This window comes from Triplophysa rosa, linkage group LG15, assembly GCF_024868665.1.
Source record: "Triplophysa rosa linkage group LG15, Trosa_1v2, whole genome shotgun sequence".
Taxonomy (NCBI): Eukaryota; Metazoa; Chordata; class Actinopteri; order Cypriniformes; family Nemacheilidae; genus Triplophysa; species Triplophysa rosa.
Genome location: NC_079904.1, coordinates 804,350 through 819,533, shown reverse-complemented (window position 1 = coordinate 819,533; position 15,184 = coordinate 804,350). Strand labels below are relative to the sequence as shown.

General features: G+C 40.0%; 2 protein-coding genes across 5 annotated transcripts in view; one reads left to right on the top strand and one right to left on the bottom strand.

The window, feature by feature from the left end:
* The window catches only part of lg15h8orf82 (linkage group 15 C8orf82 homolog), a 39,838-nt gene that overhangs the window by 919 nt on the left and 23,735 nt on the right, over positions 1–15,184 (bottom strand). Inside the window, exons 1-3 of one of the 2 annotated variants that reach the window (XM_057352029.1) lie at positions 2,369–2,553; positions 783–864; positions 652–700 (exon numbers count right to left, since the gene is read on the bottom strand). In XM_057352029.1, coding sequence (XP_057208012.1) covers positions 652–700; positions 783–864; positions 2,369–2,553 — 316 coding nt within the window. Of the gene's footprint in view, positions 1–651; positions 701–782; positions 865–2,368; positions 2,554–15,184 lie in introns of those variants that run through there. The other variant, XM_057352030.1, reaches the window with a different exon arrangement.
* arhgap39 (Rho GTPase activating protein 39) overlaps positions 2,517–15,184 on the top strand; it is a 35,999-nt gene continuing 23,331 nt past the window's right edge. For 2 of the 3 annotated variants that reach the window (XM_057352024.1, XM_057352025.1), the window contains exon 1: positions 2,994–3,103. In XM_057352024.1, coding sequence (XP_057208007.1) covers positions 3,009–3,103 — 95 coding nt within the window. In that variant the 5' untranslated portion in view covers positions 2,994–3,008. Of the gene's footprint in view, positions 2,625–2,993; positions 3,104–15,184 lie in introns of those variants that run through there. The other variant, XM_057352026.1, reaches the window with a different exon arrangement.

Below are 15,184 nucleotides of genomic sequence, written 5' to 3'. Positions count from 1 at the left end.
GTCTAATCGTCTGACACCATAACATAAACGATGATTACAGGGACACTTCACCCAAAAGTGAAAATTCTGTCATCATTTACTCACCCTCAGATTGTTCCAAACCTGTATATGTTTTTTTCTCTCCGTTGAACACACAGGAAGATATCTGGAAGATTGTCAAATCTCACCCCATATTGATTCCCATAGTATTTATTTTCCCTACTATGGCAGTAAATGGTGGATGAGATCTGACATTCTTCCAAATTTCTTCCTGTGTGTTCAGCAACACAGATACATTTCTACAGGTTTGGAACAATCAAAGTGCAAATAAATGATGACAGAATTATCACTTTTGGGTGACGTATCCCTTTAAGCAAGCAATACATAAATCACAGTGTGAGAGGCCCAGCTGAAGCTATATTTTATTGTAATGCAAAGCCAAATGTTTTCATATTACACAACAATCTGCACTTACGTGTGTTAAGCATATCTGCCACATAACACCATTTACAGAATATAGAGAGGGGAGGGGCATATTGACTGTCAATACTATTTGGGTTGGCAAATCATATTACTTTTGCCTTCTTACTGTAATGTTTTGTAAGAGTTGCCAGGCCAGGTCTTTTATACAGGTGCATGTATGGAGTGAGGTCATGAACGGATAATAAATACCTTTGAAGCAGGTGACAAAGTTCTTCACCTTCGTATCATCCAGAAAGAGCTTAACAAGAGAAAATACAATGATCAAGGAGATGATGACATCCAACGAAACATTATAATCTCATCTGTAGCGAGTGGTGTACCTGCCCCTGATGGTCGATGTAGTAGAAATATTCTCTTATTTTTGGCTCCGGATTCTGTCCTTGTGTGTATGAGGTCACGTCTCTGCAGAACACAAACCTCCATTTATAACCAAACAACCTGTTCAAACTTCTCATGGCGATTTCAGTATAAAGAAAACCTCTTCATTGTAGTAAACACTGTTTTATGACGTTAAGTAATTTGTGGGCAACTGCACGTGAAAGGTTTTTTGTTTACATTTAGCGTGTTCAGACGAGCTCCGATTCCGGCGGAAACTACATCCGCTTCACATCAGTTCCGGCTAATGCTGTCATCGTGCAACTTAAACGGCTCAAATATATCGGCGTTATATAATAATAATAATAATAATGAACGATTAATATACTGTATTATATATTTGTGTCAACTTTCGGTATCTTAGCGTGCTTATTTTGTGCTCGTTTTGTATCATTCTGAAAATATTTCAATGTCAGCAGTTGCGCGTTTGACCCTCTAATGTTAAACGCTAGATGGCGCTGTCTTTTATTCAATAGGCCATACACGGCATGTTTATTAAATGGCTTTTTTTGTACAATCTTATCATTTCAGAAGACGGAAAGATTTGTAAAGGTAAGCATTAAACATGTGTGTTGTAAATGTACTTTGATTTACACATTTATTTGTGTGAGGAAATAAATCGTTTTCAATGAAGGACAAATATTGTCTAAGTAGCCTACAGTAAATTGAAGTATGAATGAAAATTATTAATGACAATGATAAAATAAATCCTTGACGTCGTCAAAATCAATACATTACAGCTATTGATTAGCCAATAATTCACATTTTTACTTAAAAAAAAAAAAACGCATGTCCACTATTTTACAATTAAAGATTTTAAATGAGAAAAAACACAGTGACCACAGAATGTTTTTGGACATTACACGTCTTTGCAACTTAAGTGTCTGTGCATTAGATATAAGAGATACATTATAAGAAATAATAATGTAGTTATTAATGAGACATGTCAAAGCTTTGTAGCATCTGCAGCCTACTGATGCTCCAGCTATTCTCAAAAGTAAAAAAGTCACTGGTGTCAGTGTGAGTTATATTGATGTGTAAAGACAGTGCCTTACAAATAATATAAATGTTGTTATCTAGTGTAATGACATTAAAACATTTATGTGGTTCACGTTTTAAGACAAACTTACAGATGAAAACATATTTACAATATTCTATACAATCTGATTTTAAAGAAATAAAGGTTCCATAAATCGAAAAACAAAACAAACAAAAAAATGTGTTGGTCTGTATGGTTCCATAAAGCAGTGGTTTTCAAACTGGGGGGCCCCAAGATGGATCTAGGGGTGCCACATATTTTGTGGCGTTTTATGAAATATAGAAATTTATCATGAATTTTATGCAATCAAACATCAGAAGACCAAGAACCAAAAGAATGGATGTTTCAGCATTGTATAACTGCATGTGCATGCTTATGCCTTAATTCTACGTTTCAGATTATACTAAGTCTTTATTTGGGGGGGATGCACAAAGGGGTTTGAGTTTGAGAACCACTGCCATAAAGAACCTTTAAGAGTGCGTGTGATGATACCCATCACTGGAGCGTTCTCGAGTTGCCATGGCAACCTCCTCTATCCAGCTTCCCTGCGCGCTCGCCCGCTGCAGGCGCAAGATGACGTCAGGTTGTCGGTGGTGACGGAGACGCGGGTGAACGGCGCGTGCTCCAGATTCGGCTTGACTGCGGCGGCGTCGGCGCGGCGGCTGAGCCTCTATCATGATGACAGACGCGCTGTGGATTACTGTCACCGCGTTTTAACACGGGAAACGAGAGGCACCATGGCTGAGAGGTAAATCTAACGCGTCCAGCATCATTGTCGGGTGAGAAATGAAATGCGGTGATTTGGTATCCGCTGCGCCCGGGCGTGAGACTGCGTGCGTAACGACGATCGAACCGCTATAACCAGCGGCATCCTTTGGCTAACTCGCATCACTTTCATACGACGGTGTGCATTTTTTACGCGTGCAATTCGGTCTGTGCGTGAATCCCTAAATGGTGGTTTCTAGTGTTCACCCGGCGCGCGTGTGACACCCTCCACGCCCATAAACCACTGCCGTGTAAATCCCCGGACTGCTTCATTGTTGATTTTCTGTCAGTCCTTCGTAAAGTGGCATCACGGACACGCACCTACCGAACGCGTCCCCCCGAGGCGCGCACACGGCGGGGCGATGCGATGCGAGGACGCGCAGCACCTTTGGTTTTAGAGCTCGAGCAGAATGTCACGAGGACGGAGATGCGCACACCTGCGGCACGTTATCCAGAATCGAGGTTTTTAATAATTCACGTTTGGTGTTCAGGGAGTCATTCATCCGTGTGAAATGTAAAGTGTCATTTTTATTGGAAACCTCCTTGTGTTTATCAAACAAAGCATGGGCCACCACACAGACGCATGAGGGATCATCTGAGACTATTTCTGCTCATGATAAACCATATAACCTGTCAATCATATTGTGAGTGTAGGTTGGCATGTTTTTGAAGGGTTTGGAAAGAGGGCGTGTGTTTGAATGGATGGGACGGTCTAAATCCACTGTGTCCAAATCCTGTGGCCTCATGGGATAGCATGTGGTACTGTGAATTCAGACAAGGTTTGATGGGCTTTATTTTCCTGCATTGGTGTTTGTCATATTGCATCAGTAAGTTGGGAGAGGATACATTTAAAGGGCTTGTTCTTTATTTTGAGACGCAATAGCCTCTCGTGTGTCAATGTAATGTCACATGGGTTACAGTTGATATTTTCATCCTTTTTTCTGGCAGAAACAGACTTGAAAATGTTGATACATCTGCCCAAGTTTTGTCAGCCTTGTACCAATGCAATTGAATGAAAATAGATAAGACACATGGAGCGTAGCAACCTTCATAACCTTTAGCAAATCATTTAGAACTACTGGATGAATGTTATCCCCACCACACACACACACACACACACACCCTTCTGCAGATGACGTTTTGTGTGTTCTTCTGTGCGCATCTTACAAAGAGACACAGATGCTCTTTTTGCTCTCCGTTTGTTCGATCGTGTAGAGTTAGAATTAGCTTGGTGTGTAAACAGATGAAAGCACAGCACAGCACATGTCCGGTTCCGCTCATCTCTCGCCTCATCGGTCTTTCTGAACACATTTGTTTGATCACTGTGTTGTTGGTATGAATATCATTCGTGTGTTGTGGTTTCAACATTCAAAAGAGCACGTGCACAGGTGCCTGATCATCCCTGGCCTCGATCCATCCTGCCGAGCACCTGTTCGTCTCGAGCTCAGACGACACGCCCGTGACACGCCCCGCACTCCACCGGCTGACATCTGCCACACGCCACACGCAAAACAGAAAGGAAAATCAGGAGGGCCAATCCCATTAACACAACTTTCAGGTGCGCAGGTCTTTCCAGAGACAATGTCAGGGCTTTGTTAAGGACCAAACTGGTCATTTGATCCACTACATGGTTCAACACATCAAATATATTCAGCGTGTCGTGTAAAGAGATGATAGTGAAACTGCTTTTCTGCTGCTGAAATATTCAGGACGGGTTACTGTGAGATATGTCAGGCTAACCCAGCTTAAACGTGTCTGTGTTGGCCAGAAAGCTTGCGCTGTGTTTTGTTTGAGTATTTTAATAGGCAGAAGCCCAGAGTTGAATCATCTATACTGACTCCTGATTTAAATAATGATGTCATGTACAGTAGAGCGCTATACTGTCACGGTAAGGGATGAGAAGGAGAATACCCACTCAAAGTGTTCTTACTCAGGCCAGTGAAAAGATTTCATTACAGTCATGGTTTTGAAATAGACTGACGCTATGCTGTATGTGAATTACTTCAGACGCGCTTATATATCAACGTATGTGCTACAGCGCTATAGATTCAAATGAAATACAAACACAGACAGCGCTTTAAGTGGTTCAAGTAATGATATGTCACTATACCAAGAAGAAACGTCCGGTCACATTTCACCCAAAATCAAAAGAAGAAATGATGATATGGGATGCTTGTTTTAAGACGTAAAAAATATTGGGCTTTAATAACCATGAATAATAAATATTGTCCTGACCATCATTTGACGATTTGCATGACAGATTTTTGCATTCGTTACAATTTGGTTGGAAATGTGCTTAAGTGACATGAAAATAATGTCAATGCAACACGTAATCCAAGGCCTCATCTGTCTTTATGTAAAATACAATTGATCTATTCTCGTATTGATTTTTGGATGATATATGAGCCGGCCGTCTTTGCGAGATTCATTTACCCAACACTGAAGTAGAGAGACACACGGTGCCAGCGTGAGCTACGCTCGTGAATGAATTATTCATCCAGATTAACGTGATGTTAACATAAAAAAACCACTGATGTCATTTGTCCAAGTGTCTGGAATTCATGTTCACCCCATCGAATAGACCGTTTGGAGGCGGCGAGTGTGTGTGTGTGTGTGTGTGTGTGTGTGTGTTTGAAGATGATGTAAATCTACAGCAGGAAAGAGTGCAGATTGAGTGCCAGACTGCCAGAATGGCAATGATGGGATTTAAACAGGACCTACAGTTGTATTATTTGATTTTGGTTTGCGCTGTTAAAATGTTTATGTTTTGTTGTGGATGATGTAAAACAGATCGATGTTCAACTGTGACTTGATTTACTGGTGTATAAACTGTGATAAAGTCATTCTGGATGTGCAAGAGATGTGACATTAAAGTGATGAAAAATGAAAATTCTGTCATCATTTACTCACCTTCTTGTCATTTCAAACCTGTATGACTTTCTTTCTTCCGCAGAACACGAAAGAAGATATTTGGAAGAATGTTGAACGTTGGTAACCGAACAGCACAGCCCCCCATTCACTTCTATCGTAACCAATGCTAGTGAATGGGCCAGTTCAGTGAACAACATTCTTCAAAATATCTTCTTTCGTGTTCTGCGGAAGAAAGAAAGTCATACAGGTTTGAAATGACAAGAAGGTGAGTAAATGATGACAGAATTTTCATTTTCGGGTGAACTATCACTTTAATGATCACAATTTCTTCATTTATTATTGTCATTTTCTATTCTGAGTTTTGTCAGAATCTCGCCCGTTCCCAGCTAACAGGAAACTTTGGCTAAGTTTCCAAAAAGCGTTCTTGCAGTAACATGAAAAGAGCATTTGATCAACTATTATATAGACGGGTTTCATCGGACACACACGCCTGGCCCAAAGTTAACTTTCGGTCTGTGTTTGGTCATAATATAACATTTCATTTTATATTTAATTTACATTAATATGAATTTATATCAATATTTCATTGCATTAAATTCAATTAAATTGTATTAAAAATGTAAAACTATACTCAACAGTTATACTCATAACGTTTGTTTATGTTGTTGCTGCTGAAGGCGAAGATCTTATACCGTACATCAGTGTTAATGTCAACATTTAAAAACCATTAAGAAATATTTTCTTAAATTAAAAAACTCATATAATGCTTACAAATCAAAAATTTATGGTAATACTGCACCTAATGGTAATGTTATTCAAACATTTTTACGACACATTTTTCTTCGCTAAGATATTCAGTTCAGAATCTAAAAACATTTCTCGATGCTTTGAAAAACGTTACATGTGAAGCGATGCTTTGTTTTCGTTCTCCCTCAAGGAAATAAGAGTCGCGAGCGCTTCCATTCCGAGTCCTGTCACACAGACAAACGCGGGATAGTCCGACGCGCACAACCCAAGACGCAAAGTGACAGTGATGAGAGAACAGCAGAGAGTGTCAGACAGAGAAAGAGACGAGAAGAGAGCCAATGAGACAGTGTGCCGAGTCCACATCCAGACTAGAAAATTCCTCCTGTTATACACACGTGTGTGTGTGTGTGTGTGTGTGTGTGTGTGTGTGTGTGTGTGTGTGTGTGTGCGTGTGTGTGCGTGTGTGCGTGTGTGTGTCACTGCACCAAAGCTCCAAATGATTTGACCGTTCGCCTTCATCACAATACCTGTGTGTGTGTGTGTGTGTGTGTGTGTGTGTGTGTGTGTGTGTGTGTGTGTGTGTGTGTGTGTCCTTGCTCTACGGCTTGATCTACAGATGTGGAATATGGGGGTCATGGAATTGCAGAGGCTGCGGTTGCTAGGATACTGTTGCCGGGATGTCTTTGTCTGGTGGAGATGGTGATGTCTATAGAACTAGCCTTAACTGTGAGGTCACACAACCCACGCGCACAACCCACACACACACAATCTGAAGTGCTTCTATTTTTAGTCGACACCTCTGCTGGTTCATTTAGGGCGAGTGAATGAATGTTCATCTGAATTAGTGAGGAAATGCTTTCGTGAGGATGAAGTTAAAACGTTCCAGTCTCTTTGTGAACGACATGTTGATAACTTCAAACACATGATCCATTTACAACACGCCTTACAAAGAACACTCACGGCAAGTTTATTTTGAATTGATTTTAACTTCAGGTACGTTTTAGTATTGAGTGAATCTGCTTTTCTCGCTCGGTCACTTTTGAAGGATATTTTAAGTGAGCTTGTTGCAGGATGAGTCAAGGACAGATGTGAAGTTCACTACAGGTCGTCTTACGAGCGAGCACACTTGTGCTGCCGGTGTTTGTGTGTTTGCGTCAGGAGACGGGGAAGTTGAATGGATGAACGCTGCGGGGATGTGTTTGAGTGCGTCGGCATGATCAGCTGGCTTTTGAAATCCTGAAAGCCGCGCGAGTGAGATTTATGTAAACGGGTGGTCAGGAAACAAATTGTCGCATGGAAATAAGCACCGTAATCAGGTGTGTTTGTCAGTCAGTGATGACACGCACACGCCTTCCTCACACAGACAGATGCTCACATCTTTATTTCAAGGTCATGTCGGAATCGTGTTGGAAGTTATTATTATGATTTTGATGTAAGTGTGTGTTTGAAATAATGGAGCAGGTGGTTAGTTTGAAATGTGTGAATCTGTGAGCAGGGGGATGGGTGTTAATGTCTCAGCAGAGACAGTGTGTGTGTGTGTGTGTGTGTGTGTGTGTGTGTGTGTGTGTGTGTGTGTGTGTGTGTGTGTGTGTGTGTGTGTGTGCGTGCGTGCGTGCGTGCGTGCGTGCGTGCGTGTGTGTGAGTGAGTGAATGACAGAAGGTTCCAGGGAGTCTGTGAGGGAACACCGCACGGAATGTTTGGAATTCTATATGTAGTGAACCTTAAACATTGATGTAAGGATGTGTGTGTGTGTGCTTGCGTGGGTGTGTGTGACTGCAGATCTTGTTTTCCTGACCAATAAGACTGACCCAAAAACCCGAATGCACCAACATTTCTGGGCCCTTATACGAGTCATACGGACCGTCCAGTCGCTCTCTTGTATCCTGTATGTTGTGCTTTTGCCTTCTAAAGCAGAATTGTAACTCTAACTGTGCATTTACTGGCAGAAACACAAATACACAACTTTTTTTTTTTTTTTTTCACTGTGCTTATTGCAGTGCATTCTGGGATTGCTATGTTAGAACGCACGTCATGCTGCTTTAGACTTTAGATTAAATATATTTGCTGCGTCCTAATTTGCCTACTTATACTATGCACTAAAAGGGGATTTTCAAACGGGGGTCCGGGGCCCTCCAGAAAGTAGCAAGGGGTCCCCAAAAAGTTTAATGGAAAAAATATGAAGCAAAACCTTAAAAAAGTCTAATGAAAATTATTATTGTTTCATTACTAATTAAGTGTTAATGAGTTTTTCTCACTATAGTTCCTAATTTCACACTGAAAGTGAAAGTTTCTAAAGTACAAATTGAATTGAAAATGTCTCTTCAATTATATATTTTAATAATATCACATTTTCAATTTATCGAACAGTGTTCCATTTTTTCTTTACACATACAAATGATAAAAGGATATGTATTTAAGAAAGGGGGTTCATCTTATTTGGGGGTCCTTGGCATCACAAAGTTTGAAACCCTCTGGCCTAGACAACACTTTGACCATTAAAGGGACAGTTCACCCGAAAATGAAAATTCTGTCATCATTAACTCACCTTCAGATTGTTCCAAACCTGTTTAAACATTAAAGGAAGATATTTGGAAGAATGTCAGTAACCAAACCGGTCTCATCCCCCATTGACTGACATAGTATTTATATTGCCTACTATGGCAGTCAATGGGGGTGAGATGTGTTTGGTTACTGACATTCCTCCAAATATTTTCCAAATTTGTTCCTTTATGTTTAGCAGAACCAAGAAATGTATACAGGTTTGGAACAATCTGAAGGTGAGTTAATGATGACAGAATTTTTATTTTGAATTGAACTATCCCTTTAACTGTCACACACATCAAAATACAGCTCTTCTTTCCATTTGAGTATTTCTTCATTCATTGTTTCATTTGTAATTTTAACTCGACAGTTAATTTAGTGACGCATCTGTTATTACTTTTATTAATGCAGTGGAGCGTCATTAAACTCCGCCCCCTCGCGGTGAGTTGTGGGTAATATTAGCCGTTTGAGTGTGCATTGTTCTGCACTTCCAATTTCTAACGGAAGTAGTAGACCATCCGGGAATCTTTGGAATACCCTTTTCAACATACTACGATTTGGGACATACTAATTCAATGTTCCAAAACTACTTTGGGCAGATAGTATGCGAAGTGGGACGCAGCAACGGTCTTTTAAGGCACTAAAGTGTTTCTGTCTACTGATGGAAAGGAGTTTGCATTGGGAGTCAATAACGCTTGAAAATACTGTCCAGATAGTCAGCTCCTTTGGTTTTAAAGCGGAGCCTTTTTGTGTCAATCTGAGAAAATATTTGTTAAAAGGTCACATGATTATATACAGTATTATACTTTGATATTTTCGAAGATATCTGAGTTGATTTTTACCTCGTGGAGATGCTAGAAGAACCGCAGCTGTGTGTGCGTGTGTGTGATGGAGATATGATGGAAATGTTTATTTGAACAGTTGGATTTTCGTGCACATGTTGAACGCAGGGCCCTCATCGCTATTTTCAGACCTCAAATGTCACTTTTGCAGGCAGACGACTCGACCATTTGTCACCCAACCAACACGTGAGCTTTGAACGACATGCGTGCTGTGTTCTGTGTGTGTTCACATCTTTCTTCTGTTAGAAGTGCATTAATCATGAAGACAGGAAGGATTCTCATAATAATAACAAAGTCAAGAAAAGATCCAACAGGTGTTGATGGTGACATACTCTTCTCAGTTTTCTGTTAAACTGTGACTGCGTGTTGCTATGAAATGAAAATTGAAGCTCTTTATGACATCATTCTGCACTTCTCTTTACATTTGTGTAACCAAGCAAATGCTTCATAGAATCTCAACTGCCCTGTCCTGCTATTGGCTTTTTTAGAAGGGGGAGGAGCTACTCGCTAAGTCCCGCCTTCACTTCCTATTTCAGTGCAAATAGTTCAAGTTCGGTTTATTTTCTTATTTACTCCATACTCCGAAAATGGGTTTTTGATAAATCGCCTGAAATAAAGTCTGTGGTAAAGAAAATAAATCTAAATATTTTCACGTTTTATTAAAACACACCAATTATAACCTGCTTGTGATTTTTTAAAGCCTTACTGTGTCTTAAAAACGGCGGTTGCTAACAAGTTGCTATAAGCGACTACTTCCTTTGGCGAAAGACGTGTGACGTCAGTCTGACTGACTGCTTCAGCTCCGCCCAGCCCTTAGCAACCCGAGACATGATTGACAGGAGAGATTCACACACACACACACACACACAAAATCCTGATCCAGTTTTATCTTCCTGTTATTTCTCCAAAGACTTTAACTCTGTCGCACGCCGCTTGGATGTACTTTTATTTGTTCCATCAGCTTGTGTAATTCTGTCTTCATTGAGGTTTTAATTGCTGTAAATACAGGAGATTAAAAGGCGTGATGTTTGCTGTCATCACTGTTACCTGTCTGAACGCAGCCCTGACCTCCTCACACCGAAGGAGAAATCTGATCGGATTTTTGAGTTAATTTTGAGAATTTTTTTTAATTCTATGTTTATTATGGGTGCACCAGCTTTATTCAGAGGCAGGATCTCTTAAAGCGACAGTTCACCCAAAAATGAAAATTCTGTCATCATTTACTCACCTTCGAGTTGTTCCAAATCTGTATAAATGTCTTTGTTCTGATGAACGCAGAGAAAGATATTTGGAAGAATGCTTGTAACCAAACAGATCTCAACACCCATTGACTCACATAGTAGGAAAAAAATATTTTATCATTTTGTTTTGTTCTGTTGAAGACAAAAGAAGATATTTTGAAGAATGTAGGAGAGCAAACAGTTCTGGGCCACTTTTGTCTACCATAGTATTTTTTCCTACTATGGGAGTCAATGGGTGTTGAGATCTGTTTGGTTACAAGCATTCTTCCAAATATCTTTCTCTGCGTTCATCAGAACAAAGACATTTATACACATTTGGAACAACTGGAAGGTGAGTAAATGATGACAGAATTTTCATTTTTTGGGTGAATGATCTCTTTAAGAATGTGTGTTTTTACATGACTTCACATCTCATGAAGGTCAGAATGAAAACAGAGCTCTAGGAGAGAGAGAGAGAGAGCGAGAGAGAGGAGAGTGGATGAAGTCTTTCTGCAGGAGTGACTTTTATTAGGATTAATAATGATCATCTGCAGGTCAAAGTGTCAGATTATATCTGGAGAACACAGCAGAGAGACAGACACGCATGCACGCACATTTGACCTTGACAACATAAAATATATTTCATATCATGCGTGTTCAGATTCTCTCTTTCCTTCATTTGCTTGTTAATAAACCCTGTGAAATTCATGACAGAGCTTTGCTGTCTCTCTGTCAGGGTTCAGAAATCATCACGTGTTTATAAAAGCAGTGAATATTAATTCACACAATTCTAATGAAGATGGTGATGTTGATTCTGTACTCAGGTGTAAGTGCTCAGGTGAAATATCCAGCATGCATCAATTGAATCTTGCATTTGTTTTAATGGCAAATGCATTTACCAATTGATCTGCACTTTACACATATAAGATACACTTTAACATCATTACGGTTTTTGAGAAGCATGAGAAGCACAAATGACTGTCAGGTCAGTCAGTATTAAACATCACACTCCCATACAGATATGTTGTTTAAAATATATCAAATATTGTGTTTTAGGTCGTCTCTGGTTGGCCTTTGTGACCCTTACAATAATGTGGACATAATCTGTGTTTTTGTATCCGGCGCTTGGAAATCTCTGTACATTCGTCTCGTCTGTGAGTTCTGCTCTGACCTCACTCTATTCTCTATCTTTAAATAGATGTGACTTCACGTTGAATTTGGGGATGAGTTTGGGACAGTGATTGGTCCATTAATTCTGTATGAAATGAGATGTCTGTGTGTGAGGTACTAATTGACTTTTATGGCGGCAGAGCTGATTGACTCATCACTCAGTGACACACACACACACACACACACTCTTCCTCGTGCATGGGTCGACTCTCAGGGTCACTGTGAGGTGTTTACGGTGTACCAGCGCCCCACAAACACATCTAAATGTTCTCTTTTTGTTATAGCGTTTTCATGTCGTGCCACTCGGCGGCCATGTTTGCAATGCGCCTCCGGGCAGTTATTACATTCAAACAAGACGTGAATGGAGAGTACTGATGTTTCTACAATCGCTGGCTAAAATCTCAATTAAACAACATTTAAAAAAACGATTTAAAAATGACGTAAACTGTACCGTAACGTTTGTTTCCTATGATTGCGTTTAAACTCATTGGGTCTCCTTCACTAAGCATGCTTACTCACAATTTGCACGTGAAACCTGCGTACGAACGTTTTCACAAACAAATCGTGTTTTACTTAAACTTTCATACTAAAATTTATTCTAAATATAAGAAAAAAGATAGAGACAGCTGAAAGCACACGTACGCAAAAATCACCAGTCTCTCTCTCTAGCCAGGTTTACATTACTGATTTGTGCAACAAAGCGAGATTTTTTAAATGTCGATTAAAAACATATTGCGGAATGACTGTGTTTCCATTAAACAATTATTTTTCGATTAAAGCGGCTGCGTCCGAAATCGCCTACTTCCATACTATATAGTAGGGGGAAATGAGCATGAGTCATGAACAGTATGTCCAAAACCTCAGTATGCAAAAAACAGTAGGCGAGAAAGAGCCGGATGGTCTACTACTTCCACCGAGATTGGTGAGTGTGGATCGGATGGACACTGATCTATCCCATGATGCCACGGGAGCTGAGCAACGGTCACATTTCAAAAGTAAATCAAATAAATATATAGCAGAAAACTTTAAGGCGGACGAAAGTTTTTAGCCAATAAATGAATTTCTCATGACTAAATTATGTTTTTATCAACTCTCACGTGTAGGTTGTTGTTAATACATCACAGGTCAAAGAGCATACGGGTCACATGACCATAAAACATGGCGGACGCAGTATGTCCCAAATGTATTCATACTACACCCACTCATACTATATAGAACATACTGTTTTAACGGCCGATATAGGTACTTATTCAAATTCAGTGCGTTTTATGGCAGGTTGCAAACAAACTTTAGTGCATAGTGCCACCTACTGTGATGAAAGAGTGAAGAGAAATGTCTATATTTCCTTATATATTTGCATATTACCTCACTGTTCCTAATAAATCTCCATACTGCACTCACTCGTTTTCCAACCATAATATAAGATATTACTTAATGTGAATTCCTTACATCCTATCTTCCCAAATGTTCTTCCAAAACATACCGCGAATGGCCATGTGACGACAAAATGTGTTTCCATTGCAGTTTTGGAAAAACACCTCATGTGAGCGTGAGAACCTTTTGGCGATACATGGGAGTTTTTGCGAAATTGACGTGTTTCAATTTGCGCATTTTGAAGGGTAATGGAAACGCAGCCTCTCTCTCTCTCTCTCTCTCTCTCTCTCTCTCTCTCTCTCTCTCTCTCTCTCTCTCTCTCTCTCTCTCTCTCACTCTCTCTCTCTCTCTCTCTCTCTCTCTCTCTCTCTTCTGTCTCTCTCTCTCACAAAATGACAAAAAGTAGGCTATGTTTCATCTTAGGATAATAGTAAATGGGTATATACTTTAAATAATATATATATATACTGTATATACAATATATATATACAGTGAGAGAGTAAGAAAAGCTGCGTTAGACTATAGCTCGAGCTGCGAGGTGTCTCTGGAGTGGTGTTACAATGGTTCAGGTCTTACCTCACAGGTATGTCATTTAGAGTATCCTGGAGAGGAGAGGTCTCTGAGTCCCAACATCTCGACACAGGGGTGCCTCAGGGCTCAGTGCTTGGGCCGTTGCTATTTTCTATATATATGACATCCCTAGGCTCTGTCATTCGGAAACATGGCTTTTCCTATCATACACAACTCCACCTGTCATTTCAGCCTGACGATCCGACTGTTTCTGCACGCATTTCAGCATGCCTAGCCGACATCTCGCCCTGGATGAACGACCATCACCTGCAGCTGAACCTTGCTAAAACAGAACTGCTTGTAATCCCGGCCTGCTTACATTCACACACAGCAACATTACACACTGCATGACATGTCATCTTAAGGACATTATAATAGTCACTCTTTAAAGAATAGTTTATTCACGAAGGGAATATCTGTTGTTAAAAACTCATAATCATAATCATATCATTCTGTATTCTCTTATTATTTTGTCCACGAAACACAGATTTGATCACTGTAAACTGTCGCATATCCTAAAAAATTCTGTGTTTCTCAGAAATAAAACAGCACACAGGTTTATTTTGACACAAGGGCGAGTAAACCGTGACAGGCATTTTTACATCTTTTTAATTCGGTAACTGATTCAGGTTTAAGATAGTTTGAAACCATCAAATACAAAGGTTTATGATGTGAAGCCTTTAAATGCTAAACACAGATTTATGTCACATGCCATATTTACACACGTGTGATCTCTAGCATGAACTGATTTGTAGTAATGATGACTGGAGCAGATTTTAAACACTGTGTGTGTGTCCTGCGCGTCCCCTCTAGACCCCCGCACACACCGTTACCTTCAGCGTGTTTGATTGACAGCTCTGAATCTCTCCTCCTCGTCTTTGTGAGGTGGAGACAGTCATTGCTGCAGATGGTGGATGTTAACAGCACTGCAGCACAACGCCTGTCAATCAACAGCTGCACATCTGCTGTGACTCCGCCCACAACATCACTGTCAAAGATCAGGATGATCTATAACTCTAAACGAGGCCATGAGAAGTCAATGATGTTTATGTGAAATACATTCAGATATATTTGTTGTTTTCTTTAAATATTTGTCTTGATCAGCAAATAAATGTCAAACAGAACAATACAAATGCAAATTCTTTAAAAAAATGTTTTGGTTTTATATGTAGGCTTACTTGCTCTTCTCATGCATTTGAACACTAGG